This window comes from Hydra viridissima, unplaced genomic scaffold (genome assembly GCF_058129835.1).
Source record: "Hydra viridissima isolate aposymbiotic clone 2 unplaced genomic scaffold, HvirCarnegie_v1 scaffold_1, whole genome shotgun sequence".
NCBI lineage: Eukaryota > Metazoa > Cnidaria > Hydrozoa > Anthoathecata > Hydridae > Hydra > Hydra viridissima.
The window spans coordinates 2,804,483-2,821,786 of NW_028324300.1; the positions used below are offsets into that span (position 1 = coordinate 2,804,483).

Consider the following 17,304-nt stretch of genomic DNA (forward strand, 5'->3'; position numbering starts at 1 on the left):
TTTATAAAACTCCAATAATCTATTGGAAAAAAATTTCTTTATTTTTTTGAGAGAAGATTAATCAACCTTTAAGCTTTTGTCAGAAATTTGTGAGAATGATTATAATTTTACACTCTCTGTGATTATGACCGTGATGGCTAAATCTTCTTTAAAAATTGAAAGAAATTTTCTTCAAAGATTTCAAAAAAATGTTTATAAATAATTAGAAATATTTGCAAATAAAATATAACATGCTAATTATATCGTGTTTTTTTCAATTGAGGTGGAGCCATTAGACCTAACTTTTTGACAACAGTGGATTTGTTCACAGCTGCTGTACTTGGACTTGCACTCCACGCTGGAGGCCAACCATTATTACTTGAACTTTTTTTATAAGAAGTTTTCTTGGTTTTTTTATAGCTAAATTTACTAAAAAAATAAAAAAATATAAAACAAAAACTGTAATGTTCACACATGATTGTCACAAATGAAACAGTTTAACACAATCACCAAAATATTTTAACTAATGCAATTCTTTATCAAAGAATTCAAATTCTTTGACAAAGAATTGAAATTATTATTAAAGAACTCAATTCTTTGATAATAAATCAAAGAACTCAATTTACTGTCTAAATCCTTTTTTAAAGCTTCCTTTTCCTCTTCCCCTCTTTGATACTGTAGCAGGTGGTAGTTGATCATCATAAAATAACCCATCATCACCAACATCATTAGATTGAAAATAATGTGAAGACAGTTCCTCAGAGCCATCAGCTATGCTACAACTTTTAGTTAATGAATCCACCTTTTCTCTATACTGCTTAGTAACCTAAAAAATGAGTTTTGATTTTAATGATCTGAACATTGACTTTTTTTGTATCATTATCATCATCAAAAAATATTACTTAAAATAAAATCTATCAATAATTAACAGGCTTCATAGTGCTCAAGATGTTAAAAATGAGTTATGTATGCCAACATGTGTAAAACTAGCACTTTGTAAGCCACAGAAGACTCAAAGAAAAAAAAGCAATAACTCTTATCATAAATCGTTAAAAAATTATTGCAAATTTAAGACAGTTTTTATGTTCCTCTGTAAAACTCAGACAGCTTAGAAGGTATTGCTGCATTAGACATTAGATCTATTATTTACATGCTATTTGTGATGATTGTCTTTTTTTTTTTTAAACACCGAAATCAAATATTAAATGAAAGAAGTCCTTCCATTATATAAACTAATAATGATAAAAAATTCTAAAATGAAGCGTTCAGAAATATATGAAAAAAAAACAAAACCTTTTTTGAAATCTATGGTACTATTTCAACATTTGTAAAAACATTTCAACAGCCCAAAAAACATAAAATGTACCTGGAGAAAATCATCACCCCACATTTGAAACCAATATTCAGTAATTCCAATACACTGCATCATTTCTGTTTTAGTTGATGGTAAACTATCTGCTAGTCCATGCAAAACATTAATACCACAAATGGTTTCTGGGTTTGCAAGATTATTGTGGTTAGCAATTTGTGTTCTCAAATCTATCAACTCTTCTACGCATTCTTCTTTTAACTGTGAAAGTTCAAATGGTTCACTTACATCCACTGATTTTCGCTTTTTAGACTCAGCCACAGCATTTTTTTTACAATGAACATTAAGATAAACCTTTAAAAAAGTTTTTGTGTTACAGTGACAAAAAATTAATTGTTTAAAAAACTAAAAAAAAAGTTATGATTATTTAATCTGAAATATATTAAAATAAAAACTAGCAAAATCAATAAAGAAAAAAGAGTTTTATTTAATAACTTATTTTTAAAAAGAAATTTTATTTTAATTATTTAATTATCTATTGAAAAAATAAATCACTTTACGCTTACAAATATCTAAAAAGAAAATTTAAATATCCGAAAAAAAAATTTAAAATATCTTAAAAAAAATTTAAATTACGAAAAGTAATATACTTTAAATTTCCCTTCAATCAGCTCTAAAGCTCTTGGTCCTAACTTGACATAAGATATAACTTGTTCATGAAGTCCTATGACTAACTCTTCAGAAAGAATACGAGTGAGGACAAGATGACGGAATAATCTCTCAGCATCAGTACGATGATACATTGGTCCTTTATTATACAATGAGCAATTTTCATATGCTTTACTCTTGCTTGTAGATTTTCCCTATAAAAAAAAGTCAAATTAATCAATTCCTTATGAATTCAATTACATTCATTAAAGTATAAAACTAAATATAATTCATATATATAATACCTTAAAAATATCTATATACTGAATTATTGTGAGTTGATTGGCAGGTTGTCTTATAGGTTGTCGATAATTGAAATTACCATTATGTGCTATCTCATTAACTGCTTGCACAATAATTTTAGAATCTTCACTAACATCAGCTTTTTCAATCTAAAACTCACATCAAATCAATTAAAAGGAAAATTCAAATAACATCTTTCATATACTTTCATTTCAAAAAAATGAAGGTATATGAAATGAAGGTATATCAGTCAGGTGAACATTTCAGGTGAGGTAAAACTTATAAAGCAGAGAAAGTAACCATAATCAATGTGAAAACAACAACTTAAATAATGTAACAATTTAATGTAAATGGTTTTCTCAGCATGCTCCTGTGAGTGCAGCCCATGCTTTTTCTAGATTGATTAAAATGATGACCTGGAATTTTTTAACTGATAGATACTGAGCGTATTTTTTGGATTCTGAAAAATCTACAGACAATAAGCACCAAATTGAAGCCTTTAGTTTGTTAAGAGAAAATGCAATAATCTGGCAAGGTCTAGCAAACCTTCAAATCCTAATCTAAGTCTTGTTTTAAAATGATCTTTAAGACAGGAAATTTTAAAAAAATCGAAGTACTGTTTTATTCTTAAATCTCTTTATTCTTTTTAAATGAAATTTAAAAATAATAAAGAGATTCAAAAAAATGATGACTTAGCAGAGGAGAAGGAGGAGAAAAAATGAAGTATTGTGAATATTGAGCAAAATCTGATGACTAAGTTTGGTGCTCACTGTTACAAGAATAACCTTGTCACAGTAAGATGAGGTTGCATAGTTTTTCCCCAAGATTTAACACTGTTAATTATGATTTAATTAAAACATTTTTTAGATAAAATATCATGAACTAATAGCTAATGTGAATTTAGCTGTAAAATATAAACATGTAGCATTGAATGATGCCAAGCAAAAAAATATAAACTTCAAGATAAAAAAAGAATTAGGATACTTTAAGGGAAAGTAAGGAGAGAGAGGGAAGGGGGCAATACTTATTTCAAGATTAGTAGTTCCAAACTGAAAATTACTGTCTAAAAATATTTATTACCAGTATCCAAGTTTTATTGTAATTCTTTCATGTTGTTAATAATAATATATAAAGGTTTATATCTTTTTTTGGTTAGTATTATGTTATTTATTTGCTATTTCTAAGATTTATTGAATTTATTATTGACTTTTAACTTATTTGGTTCTTAGTATAAATTTTAATGGTTAACTCTATTAGTATAACATATTTAAAAATATATTGAAATAAACTCTATTAGCATGACATATTTTAAAAGATATTTAAAAAGTGACATACTTTAGCAATTTTTATTATTTAACATAAGAAAGCGCACCTTGGTATTATTAGAGCAATTATCGCAAGTCGTGCTTGTATTTTGTTTACATTGTGATGAATCAAAATTCCGTTCACCAAAATATTGAATTTGCTGGGCCCTTCGGCAGTCAATCTTATTTTCACAATATTGTACAACTCTATATAAATTGTCGATATGTACTTTACGTGTTTCTTGGTTGACATCAGGGTCAGCCTCAATCATTCTTTAAATAGTAAGTACTTTTAGATTGAAAAATCACACAAAGCTAAAATAGATTTGTATAAAAAAAACAAAAAAACAAAAAAGTAAAATCCTAAGAACTGACTTGCCTTCTAATTTTATACATATCAGAATATTGATAGTAGAGAATGCATACAGATTTTCGTCCATCTCGACCTGCACGCCCTGACTCTTGGAAATAGCCCTCCACAGATTTTGGAATGGTGTAGTGAAACACAAAGCGCACATCAGGTTTATCTATTCCCATGCCAAATGCAATTGTTGCACATACAACCTGAAAAATAGTAATTTATCAAAACTAAATTAAAGCCTTAGGTAAGTAATCCTAAAACACTCTAATTTGGATTTCTTTTTCATCAACAACATTTTAACTTCAAACATAGTTTAAAACCTAGTTTTAGCATACTAAAAATTTAATTCACAGCAAGACATACTTTAAATTTGTTCTTGAGCCATGACTCATGAACATTACTCCTCTCATCATCACTAAGTCCAGCATGGTATGCAGCAGCTGTTATTCCACTGGATATTAAGTACTGTGCAACACTGTCACAGTCTCGCCTAAAATTGTTTTAAATCCAAAAGTTTTAAGTTGAAAAAATTCAAAAAATTAACTTAAAAGATTAAAAGCATTAAAGATCTCAAACTATTTTATTTAAGAAATGTATATCGCCATCACTAGCATCGCAACCTATTGCTTTGTCAAACTGTTGTTATAAAAAAGGTATTAATACCTTGCAAAACAGTAAACTATGCCAGACTTGTTTTGAAACTCGGTCTTCATACTATTTACCATATCTGAAAGTGTTTTCTTGCATTTGGGAACAACAAAATATTGCAGGTTAATTCGATTAAAACTTTGGATAAAGCTGCAAATCAAAACACTTTTTTAGTTGTAGTTTGATATGAATTTATACTGAATTTTAAAAGATAATAGATAATTTTATAAGGTTACAAAAAGAATTTTAATCATACATAACTATAAAATATGATTGTGAAAGAAAATTATACATTGTTTTAAAATTATTATATACAAAACTGATATAGTTTTAAATGAAGTACATTTCAGGATTCTTCATGCAAAGTTGATTAAGTATATCTTTTTGGACACGAGGGGTGGCAGTTGCTGTTAGCGCCATGACAGGTACATTTTTGTAGTTACTTCGAAGCATGTTCAACTTCTTGTAATCCTTAAAAAAAAACCAAATGAATATTTTTAAAATGAAAATGTGACAAGGTTCCAAACATATTTCTATTAACTAAAAATAATTATTTTGCAAATTTATGATATAAAAGCTTTTATTTATGGTCTTCTGATTGATTGTAAGAAAATTAAAATCATGTCTCCTCATTGGTCTGAAGTTAAAATCAACATGATTAATTCATTCACTTTATCATATTTATTTTGCTACCAGTTTCAGAATGATACATTACTGAAGATCATAATACTTTATGACAGCAAGGACATGAAAAAAAAAAGTGGCAGTGCAAGGAGTATTGTTGCAAACACTTGTTATTTCATGCAACTGTGAATTGGTCTTCTCGTTTTATTCTCTTATTTCTAGTTACTTTTAAAAGATTTACTTTCTTTTTATATGAACATGAGTGATTAATTGGTGCAAGATTTGTTTGCATATAAGCATAAATGGAGTTCTTGCTTAGAACTTTGGTTTTCATTAAAACCTTTGATTGATCAAGGGGTTACATCTGAATAAGTACAACAAACATATCTATTTATTCATTAGAAATGCTAAGAGGGTAGTTTCATCATAACTATAAACTCTACCATTATCAATATCACCTTCCAATATCCCAGTGTTACATTGTTAAATATTTGAAAATTCGATTGCATTTATATGTTCCTCTATAACTCATGCTGATATTGGATGACTGCAATCTGCGTACAATTCAAAGCAGGATTAATGAAACCTAACATTTTTTGGTCCTTAATTAAAAAATGACTTTCTTATAATAAAAAAACAAACTATAATAGCACCATTTAGTCTTTCGGGTAAAGTATTAAACATAAATAGGAAAAACTAGCAAACTAAATCAAAAACAGTTTTATGTTAATTTAAAAATACATAGGATTCTGAGGTCCCTTCATCTGTATAAAAATGAAAATAAAACTCTTGTAAAGATTAATTCTTTACTAGAGTTTTATTTAATAAGATAAGTTCCAATTAATAACTCAAGTAAAGAATAACAAATGTAAATTTTATTTTCAATAACATATCTTCTTTTTTTAGTTTAACTATTCATATTTTTTTTCTTTCAATCTAAAACTTATGTTAATCATTAAAAAAAAATATTAAAATGGGCAAGCAATAAGCAAAAACTAACATACAGGCCTGAAATCATGTCCCCATTGGCTTATACAATGAGCTTCATCTATAACAAAACGATCTAGTAGATTTCTATTGTACAAACTCTGCAAAGAGGAAATCAACTTTTTACTTATGCTTAACTTCTCTGGTGTAACATACAGAAGTTTAATAGATGGTTGTTTGGTAGCTAAATCAAGATAAACTTGTTGTTCAACACTTTTAGTAACATCAGAAGAAAGATATGCTGCAGCTATCTAAATTAAGATCAAGAAAAACAGAAAATTAATAATGACAATAACTTAGTTTTCAAAATGTTTTAAACTTTTATCATTATGATTCAAACAAATGTCCTAAAAAAAAACAACCTTGAGAGATTTAAGCTTTTGAACTTGATCAATAATGAGTGATCGAAGTGGAGAAACCACAACAGTAAGACCAGAGGTAATAAGAGCTGTCAATTGATAACATAAACTCTTTCCTCCTCCTGTTGGCATTAACACAAAACAATCTTTTTTATCAAGAGCAGAGAGTATTGCATCCAATTGATTCTGCCGAAAAACGCGCAAACCAAAAGCTGACTTAAGAACTTCAGTGACTCGATATTTTAAAGGATGATTGTCATCTAAAAATATTTTCAACTAAACAACCAATAAAGCATTTGATTCGCAATTAAACAACCATTTAATTGCATTGAAAGCGTGAAAACATTTGAAAAACAAAAATTTTCAAACGCTTATTTTATTCCTGCTTAAAATAAACAATTAAGTGTCCTTGATAAACTGAGTTGGTTTCAGTTAAACTTTTGAAAAGAACATTCAGCTAAAACCACAGTAATAATAAAATAAGACTTTTCTTAAACTTACTAGTTGTGGCTTTCCTTTCAGCAGCGAAGCTTTCATTTAAATTCATTGTAAGATCAGAATCAAAGTGAGCAAGAGCTTTATCTGCTGTTTTTCCTGCAACAAAAGTCTTTTCATGAGCAATTTTTATACATATACTTCTTTATACTTTATAAGTATACCTTATCAAAATACCTTATAAGATTGATAAGAGAAATTGTACCGGGTAAAACATCCTTGTTAAAAGCTGAGATAGGTTTAATCAAAGCTAATTTATCAGATTTAGAAGTCCATGGAGAAATCTCAAGATTGGATGATGCTAGCAAAAAAAATTCTTAAAGTTTAACAAAAATTGATACATTTTTTCTGAAATCTGAAATCTTTATGCATTTCACACATTTTAACATTAAAGGATAAATATATTTGATTAACTTATTTTGTCCTTTAAATAAAGCATTTCTCAGAAATTTATTACAACTTATTTTATTTTCTGAAACACTTACATGTGTTGCTTGCAGAAGAAATAGGTTTTTTATTTCTAACTAAATCTTTTTCTTGTTTAACCAATTTCCTGTAAAATAACAAAAAAAAAAAACTAATATAAGCTAAATATTTATTCACAAAAAAAAATATTTTCATATTACTTGTAACATGTCTCCTACTATAGAACATTCTATTATACAGCATTCTTTCTGAATAAAAAAATTAGCTTTGAAAAAAGTGACCAAGGCAGTTACATCTCATTTTTTATTTGCATAACATAAACAGGCATATTTAAAACATTTGAATATAGAATCCAACATCTTTCTGATTGGTTAAGAAAGGTCCAATCTGATTAAGAATTGCACACTGAGTTTTAAATTTGAGTTTGAAACTCTATAATTATGAAATCTAAAACCTAAACTCACAATCACAAAAACTAAAACCTAAACTCTACTACAATGTTAGGAATCTAAGCACTACAGCCAGAGATTTTAAAATGATCAGAAAATATCTTTGTAAGTACTACAGTCAGAGAATTTAAAATGATCAGAAAATATCTCTAGTATAAATTAGTTACTGAGAAATTCTACACAGGCATTTTGATTGTAACAATTTTTCTTTGATTTTATTAATTCTAAATAATTATTTTAATCTTCTCATAGAGCTAAGAGTTCTTGATTCAGCTTTCATAAATGAGTCACACCATTTCCATTTGTAAATGCAAGGATGGGTGGCCATTAAGCTTGATGATACCTCACAGAGAATTCCATAGAACTAAATACCTGTCGCTCCATTAAGCTTGATGATACCTCACAGAGAATTCCATAGAACTAAATGTCGCTCCATTAAATTTCATTCCAGATGAGCCAAGCTTATTAAATATCATTTTAATAAGATGAGATTCTTAAAACAGATATTGTAAATATGTATAAATTGTGAATGAACTTAAATAAAAGAAAAAAGTTTGAAGTCTTTAATCCATTGGCGAAAGTGACCTGATCAAATCTGAGAGCAAACTCACTAGCAAACATACTAATTAGGCATCTGAAGGAAGTATGCAGTACCATCTAGAATGTGACAAATAGATCACAAATTTACAATAGAATAGAATACCTGAAAATTACTTACACTATAATTAATACAATTACTTATTATAATAATTACTTACACTAAAATTAATACAACAAATTTAATACTATAATCGAATATCAGAAAACTATTTACAAGAAATATTTGAAAAGGAATTCTTGTAGCAGTTTCCCCAAAGCCTAAATTAAAAATTGAAAGTGTTTAAGAGAGTTAGGATACAAAAAATGTCAAATATGGCCTTGAAATGCTGAAGAAAAAAATTTTGTCAAGTACAAAATTCCAAAAGATCTTATTTCAAATTTGTAGTGATCCATTTTCAGAGAGAAAAAGCTGCTATGTGAACAAAAAGAGGATATTCAAAATACTAACATTAAAATTTATATTTTATGTTTGTGCTCAATAAGAGTATATTTAATTACAGATAATTTTACTGGAGAATAAAGAAATAGTCAAAAATTAATAACAAAATCTAAGTCTAAAACATACTTTTAGCACTATAGTATAATCAAGTATATAAATAAGATATTAAAAAGTGCTCATGAAGAACCCACCATTTTTTTAAAGCAGCATCAAGCTTTTGGAAAAATTGCTTTGGAAGTAGCTTGAGATACTCTTCAGGTATTTCTTCAATCACATGACACACATTTAATGCACTAGCAAGTAGAGTTTCTTTTTTATTTGTGCTTGTCTACAAAACAAAAAATGATTTTAAAACTTGAAAATTGTTTTTATAAGACAATAATATTTTTAGAAACCAATTAGGTTCAGAATAAAAATCAATCCATAGAAATATGGCTACCCTTTTTTAAGTACTAGAACGAGTAGTAAAGTACACTAATCTAAGTTCGTCGGCAAATTTTGAAAGGCTTTGCATATCTTAAGATAACTTTACTTAGTAAATATTGGATTACTTGATTGTTTTTAAATTACCTTGATTAAAACTTCAAGTAATCTGGAAAAAACTTTATTAAGTTGAGGAAAAAAATTTTTTAGTGTTTGGCAAATAATGCAGCACCAAAAAAATACAGGTGTTAATACATGCATTAAAACTTTTTAAACTTTTAATCATGCAAGGCACTACATTAGTTTACTATCTGACCACAAAACGTTTTTTTGATATGATATTGGCATTTCTCTGTACTTTTTTGCAAACTCCAATTAACATTTCATTTGTTTTACAGTTAAAAAAGGTTTTTTTTGAACTACTCTACCTCTATAACCTTGTTTTGATATGATTTCTGATTATTTGAGGTGTCACTGTGATGTTATGGTATTCTTGAACTTTAACAGCTAAATTAGCTGCTGAAATAAACCTATTTTTTTTCACATTAATGATGATATTGCAATCAAATGCATTTTTAGTCTTGCATTTTGTCCTCTGCTTTCCACAATAGCAACAGTTCCAATCAGATCATATTTCTTAACAATTAAGGACACTGAAGTAAATAGAATTCCAGTTTCTTTTTGGGTCTGATGGTCTGATGATTAGAAAAATTTTATTTAATTTTTTAAATCAACTATGAGGCTTTGTTAATGAAAAAACAAATATTGTTTTCTTAACACCATTTCGCTAGAAAACTATATTTTATTTCTAGGATGAAAATATATTTATTAGCTATTTTAAATTTTACTAAGCAGTTTGATCATTTAATTCACTCAACTTACACAAAAATAATGACTTTTTTTGTTAGTATACAGTTTCATGCATCATTTGAACTATTGTCTAAAATTCATTAGGTTTGATAAGCAATTTATTCACCAATATTTAAAAAGATTTTTAAAACAATACTTGATTAGTTATTTAGAAAAAAAAAAATTAAATATTTTAATGAACAACTCATTTTTTGATGAAATTTTTAAAACAATAAGGATGTTTTTTTAGTATATGATAACTTTTTTTACGATAATATACATAATATAATTATATTATTATACAATAATATATTAGGTGGATATTGGATGAAAAAAATGTTTTTATTTGGATTGAAAATGAAATTTTTTAATGAAGAACAGTAAGTAAATTAAAAAATAATTAAAATGTAATGAATTAACTTGAAGTAAACACTATAAATATTTAAATACCAGGCTGTTAAGGATGTTAACTATCATATCATAAAAATATTGTCTGCCTTTGGGCCTAAATTAAGACTTTGTCAATTCAATTTACTATGTAGTTTTTAGTTAAAGCTTGTAAATTATCACCGCAGGAATGATTACAACTAATTTAGAATAACTTACAACTTTAGCAGCTGATTTTTCACTTGATTGAGTTTCACTTGATTTAGTTTTCTCACTTGATTCAGATAAAATATTACTCTCAAAATGAGTAGAGAAATTTTTACCGCCCATAGAAGCATAGGATTTTGGAGGAAGCTGCTTGATGCTTGATTTGCTGAAATTACAAAAATAAAAGAGTAAAAATTTTTTTAGAATCTCTCATATAACATTTTTCAGTATTTTTTATTTAACCACTATAATACTTACTATCAGTTGATTTTTTTTTTTTTAAATCTACCAATCAACTGATATTAAGTATTATAGTGATTAAAAGTATTATTGCTAAGGTAAATTCTCATTATTAAGGTAAATTCTTTAAAACAAACACAAAACAAAATACTACCTTAAAACAATCTCCTGAGATACCAAACAAGGTGAAGCAGATCTGCTATCTTCGCTATTGCAACTTCCGAACAACTCTATTTCCTCCTCATTAAAATTAAAGTTAGCTTTCTCCTACAACATTAAAGCATCAACAAAATTATTATAATCAAAGACTTTTAGTTTTGATAACAATGATGATAATAATGATGATGATGATGATGATCATGATGATGATCATGATCATGATGATGATCATGAACATGATGATCATGATCATGAAGTAAAAAACATGAATTTTTAAAAACCTACACAATCACTTTTATCACTCCAATTTGCAACCTCCTCATCATTAACAACTGAAAATATTCATAACAGAAACATGAAGGGCATACTTAAATGCATATTTAAACCTGAAAAAATTTAACTTAGAAATCTAAAACTTTTAAAAAGCACTTTGAGTTTAAACCTTACCATCAATATCAGGATAATCATTAACATCATATTCAGCCCAAGGATTTACTGGCTTTTCATCAGGCATAGAACAAATAGGACTATCTTTTTTTTGTGGTATATGATGCATTTGTGGAACCTGCACTTCAGAAACTCTTTTTTTTACACAATCAGATGTTTTAGAATTTTTAGATTTGTTTTGCTTCAAACTAGTTCTTCTTGAGTTTTGATTTAAATAGTTAATTTCAAAGTCTGAGTCTAAATCATCAAGATCACTTTCTAAACATTTAGTTGTTAGATTATTTTGAAACTTAGACTCTAACACATTTTCAGATAGAATTTCTTCTGAATTGATTGGATGTTTACTAGATTTTGAACTACTTGAATCATTCATCTCCTCATTTAGATAACATGTTTCAAAAGACAGTTTTTTTGAAGGTATTTCTAAATTTGACACCAACTCAATTTTTCTGCTATTGTTGCTATTATTTACAGTTAGAGTTTGATTTGGTGAACTAGTTGACTTAGAAATATCTTTAACAACTATATCATACTTCCATTTGTTTTTTGTTGATTTATCACATAGTTTGTTATTAACACGATCAATAAATGAACTTTTTGGAGCTTCCTTAACTAAATCATTACTTGATGTACTATATGACAGCCTGTTAAGAAAATCCAAGCTTCTATTTTCATGCTGATCAGAATATGCTTTTTCTAAGTCTTGGTTATCTTTTGGTGGAGTAAAAATTACTTCCTGGCTAGATCCGTAATCATCAGTTAAGTCAATAAGAGCAACTAAAAGTGAATAAAAGAGAAACTTTAAAAATGTTTAACATAAAAAAAATGTATATCAACAAAAATTTTACAACTTAATAGTTTAAAATGTATAACTAAACACTATAAATATGTATATAAAAATAGAGAGAACTTAATTCTACAACTTATAATCTTTATCTTATTTGACTCAAACTTACTTACAACTTATAATCTTATTTGACTCAAACTTACTTACAACTTATAATCTTATTTGACTCAAACTTACTTACAACTTATAATCTTATTTGACTCAAACTTACTTACAAATTATAATCTTATTTGACTCAAAACTTTTCATTAAAAAAAGAAAAAGTTGGGCAGTATTTTCCTGTTTGCATGTTGCAAACTTAAAATGTGTTCAACAGTATAAATGACTTTCAAATACTACAATCGATAATAATTTATTATTATTTCTAAGTATGTCAAAAAACCAATTGCAACATCACCGTACACATTGATACTAAAAAAAAAAAACCATTAGTTTTCATGAAATTTTATATTTCTCAAAACTTATAAAAATTCTAACACCAATTAAGGACAGGAAACCATGTAAACATTAAATTTGGGTCTTATTTAAAATTTGGAGTTGAACCAAATTTGTTTCTACTCCTAAAATTTTCTTACAGAGAATTATTCTAAACAAATTAAGCACAATAGTAAAATAAAATTGGGAAAACTTTAGTTTATAATTCAACAAGGTTGATGTAATTGATGTTTAAATCTCCAATCATAAAAAGGAGGTAATCAATATAAAAATCTTTGCAACAAAGCATAATACAGCAGATAAATATAAAGTTACTAGAAACAGAGAAAATGCATTAAAAATTTTAGGCTAACTTGTATATTAAATACTGAAGTCTCTTTGCAAAGTTTTAACTAGACTTGCTGCTTATTGCTTTGTAGTTGATCATCAATATTTGTTATTCGTAAACATTAAATAGTTAGGATAAACTTACTTAGGGCTACTTGGTGCTGGTTAGTTTTTAATCAGTGAAAACATCAGGATCTATTGGTTAAATTTTAAGACTTTATAATATTTTATCATAAGTAAACAAACAAAAAAAGTTTAAACTCCATAAAATATCCACCTGTTAAGTAGTATTGAGTTTTTGTTGTTTTTAGAAAATAAAAAATAGGGTTTGTGCAATAACACTGCCTGCCATTAGAAAGAAACACTATCTGTCTAATGAGAGCAATCTGCATTGATTGCAAATGCTAAACAGGGATGTATAAGATAAGGTGTCAACATGATCTTAAGTTTGATTGGTTAATTTGACCTGGTAATCAACAGGTGAAACACTGCACATCCTTAAAAATAGCAATAAAAAAAAAACTTGGTGATTTACCTGGTGAATTTTCCAAACTGATACTTTTACCTTCATCATACATGCATTTCAATGATGTGCTTAGTGAGGGATTTATATTTGTATTAACAAGAGGTGATACCCTTGCAACCTGCTTTTTCAGAACACTGCTGTTTTCATGGCTGGGAAGAAAATAAGTGTACAGCTTAGAATATTTTAACATCAATTTCACATCTGATTGAAAACTTTTAAACTCAAATTAAAAGGAAGAAGTATCTGTAGAAATAGTAAAATATAAATAAACTAAAAAAACGAATATATAACATTTGTTGCCAATTTTTATGAAAGTTTTTAAGTACCTATTCTTGTGCAAACTTTGGTTACTTTGGGTGCCCTAAAAAATGGTAGAATTAATAAATTTTAGATGTTATGATCTAATGGATTTTCGAGTGTAGTCTGATTATACAACTTCTTTTAGTGAAAAAATTTTAATGATATTTAAGAGTAATAATGAAGTCAATATAAACACCTTAAAAACAATCTGAGTAATAAAAAGCTTAATGTAAAAAACACAAAAACAAACAAGCAAAAAAAAAAGAAGAGAGATTTAGTACAATAAGTGAAACAAACTATAACCTGCGCAGGAAGACTACTTCGGCGAAATTTAAAGCCTCTAAAAATGTTAACAAAATGGAAGATCTACAAGTTTATAAATATTATTATAGCATTTAACATTACTAAAACTTTTACATTGAAATTTCATTAAGTCAATGCATTCTTAAAAAAGATACCTATCTGTAATAATTTTTTAAATCTATTGTAATGATAACATTTACTAAGAACTCACAACTTTAAAAAATTTTGTTAAATCTTTCCTAAAATGTAATATGATTATATATATATATATATATATATATATATATATATATATATATATATATATATATATATATATATATATATATATATATATATATTCTGCTGTACTGCTGCTCCAACATATGGTAAACAAAGGTCAATAAATGGTCATTTCAAATCTTTCTGAAATTTTTTCCAGATGAAAAAAATAAAATTAAGAGAACACAAGATTTTCAGATTCTAAGAATGGTTATAACTTTATGAATGTTCAAAGTATTCGACTAACTAGGTTTAAAGATTTTGTTCATTTTAGAGACATTTTTAATGACTGAAGTATATCATTGTTAATCTTTGAAACCTTTTATATATATATTTTTTCAATATTTGAAAAATTTCAAATAAATTCTAAAAATTTTAGAAAGATATGAAGACTTTATGTTTTGACCTTGGTTCAATGTTATATTATGCTATATAAATATATAAAGTAAAAATATGGACAGACCTTATGGTTACACTATCCATAATCCATTTAGTGAGTTTTTAGCTCCTGTGAAAGTTGAAAAATCAAAAGTGCATATTATATGAAGCTAACAAAACAATAACTTATAGATTTAAACTTTATTCCAAAAATATTTTCAAGGGTTTATTAATTAGTGCATTCCTGCAGAGAACCTGGAAACAAAAAAAATTGATTCTTTCAAAAAAGATCGGGAAATCTAAGTGAAACTTGCATAATTTTATTAGCATTAACTAATGATCTTAGATGGCAAGGAATGTCATCCAGCTCATAAGGTTGGATAACATTCCTTGCCATTTAAGATCATTAGTTAATGCTAACACATAATTCTTATTTAATTTAGCTGCAGTCTTTAAGTAAAAGAAATTTTATAGAAAATTACATGAAAACTTAAGAAATCACTTCGCTATTCCAGGTAACCTTTTTGGTATATCTACCTTATTTTGATAAGATGTATGTGTCAAATACGTAAGTACTTGACATATGTATCATTGTATAGTACCATACTACAATCTGCATGTCTTTCAGAAATAAGGTATAGCCGGGATTTTTTTTAATGGAATTGATTTAGTAAAAATAATTAAAATTTAAATATAGTTTCAGTCATAACGTTTGTTTATTTGTCCACGCAGATCTTTTTATGTAACTCTTTTTTTAACTTAGTTACATATGCCGCGCTTAATTAAGTCGGAATTGCAAGAGCGATTTATTAAGAATTATTTTATTAAGAATTATTGAAGAATTGCGTAAAACGGGGAAAAGCAGGCGGCGAGGTAAGACGAGTCCTCGAAATTATGTCTCATTTGCTCGAACAAGTTTTAGTTTTTTTTTCTTAACTATGGTGGGAGCTTTTATATTGCATCAGTTTTTCTTGAGTTTTGAAAAATACTACAGAGTAACTTTGGTGAAAGTTGGAAGTTACTTTTATTTTTTTCTTTCTAGTTTTTGTTATTTTAGAAAGGTTGTTAAATGTTTTCTTTCAAGTTCTGCTAACTAGCTTGAATTACACCCACCGTTTCTATAGGTACCAATCTAATGTTTTGGTATTCTAAATAGAAGAAATACAAAATTTGAGACATTTTCCCATTTTTATAAATTCTCAAAAAGGTCAATTCAGGCTATTTTCTGAGAACATAGTGGGATTGAAAAGAAATTTTCTGAAGGATAAAGAGTTCCTTCTAACTTTCTGAGGGCATTGTTTAAATCTTTTTTAGGGGTGAAAAACAGGCCTTATTGTTAAAAGCAGGTCTTAAAATTATCAATTAGTAACTCTGTAAAGTAGTACATGAAGACTGCGAACGGAAGAAAATTAAACACTCTTTTAGTTAAGTTAACCATTTGCTCGATGAAGCTTCGTTTCACTGCAAACCCAAGAAGAATTGAGAAAGTCTTAGCTGGGTTCTTTAACTTCATTCTTTTCTTTCTTTTTTTCCTTCTCTTTCAAAATATGTGTTAATGGATTTCAAAAAAGTTGTTTCCATATTCCAAACTTGTGACAATTAATACGGTCTGTGCAAAAGTATAAATTACTGAAGTGAAGTGCCTTACTTAAGTGATAGATCATGTAATAACTCGTCATTTGCTGAAGTTAAATATTCTTTACCTAAGGCCTAGAGCAGTGATGTGGAAACTATTTTCATTTCTGACTCGCTATTTTTATGTAAAATTTAAGTAAAACTTTTGAGATAAAATTTAAAATAACTTTTTACATTCAGACATCAAAAGTTAAAATTTCATTAGAATTCTATAATTTTTTCTAAGAATTCTATTTAACTCTTAGAATTATTGTGAAATCGTGCCATTCGGTTAAATTAGTTAAATCTATTTTTTACGAGTACCAAACAATATTTAAAAACTATTCAAATACGCATAACAATTTATACTCGCGAATTTAAATACATATCAATTTAAAAGACTAAAGCTTTTGGAGTTTTCAAGTTTTATTTTAATAAACTTAATCATACTCGATTTATTTTAAGACTGATATAGAAGTTTTTACTTTATTCGCTATTACTTTTCATTAAAAAACCAAAAGGCATATACCTCTATGAAAGTAAAATGCAGGCGGAGGAGGAGGAGGAGGAGGAGGAGGAGGAGGAGGAGGTGGATAGAAGAAGAATAGTTTATTTAAAAGATAAATTAAAAGTAATGACTTTCTTTTAACAGACAGGACTTATATAACAA

At 27.2% G+C, this 17,304-nt stretch overlaps 1 protein-coding gene across 2 annotated transcripts; it reads right to left on the bottom strand.

The window, feature by feature from the left end:
* Positions 1-178: 178 nt before the first annotated feature.
* On the bottom strand, positions 179-15,771 carry LOC145187594 (recQ-like DNA helicase BLM). Of its 2 annotated transcripts, none has more exons than XM_090081552.1 (25): positions 15,558-15,771; positions 15,106-15,150; positions 14,382-14,418; positions 14,105-14,139; positions 13,788-13,927; positions 11,644-12,420; positions 11,482-11,528; positions 11,192-11,304; positions 10,810-10,963; positions 9,123-9,259; positions 7,503-7,570; positions 7,223-7,318; positions 7,024-7,116; positions 6,526-6,782; positions 6,181-6,414; positions 4,896-5,023; positions 4,568-4,702; positions 4,268-4,394; positions 3,923-4,107; positions 3,612-3,816; positions 2,242-2,388; positions 1,939-2,151; positions 1,346-1,642; positions 606-805; positions 179-408 (listed from the first exon to the last, which is right to left on the bottom strand). In XM_090081552.1, the coding sequence occupies exons 2-25, from the start codon at positions 15,123-15,125 to the stop codon at positions 234-236; spliced, it is 4,020 nt and encodes a 1,339-aa protein (XP_089937678.1). In that variant the 5' UTR covers positions 15,126-15,150; positions 15,558-15,771; the 3' UTR covers positions 179-233. The 2 variants fall into 2 exon arrangements, with proteins under 2 accessions (XP_089937678.1, XP_089937686.1); XM_090081560.1 differs by having other exon boundaries at positions 15,503-15,767.
* Positions 15,772-17,304: the final 1,533 nt, after the last annotated feature.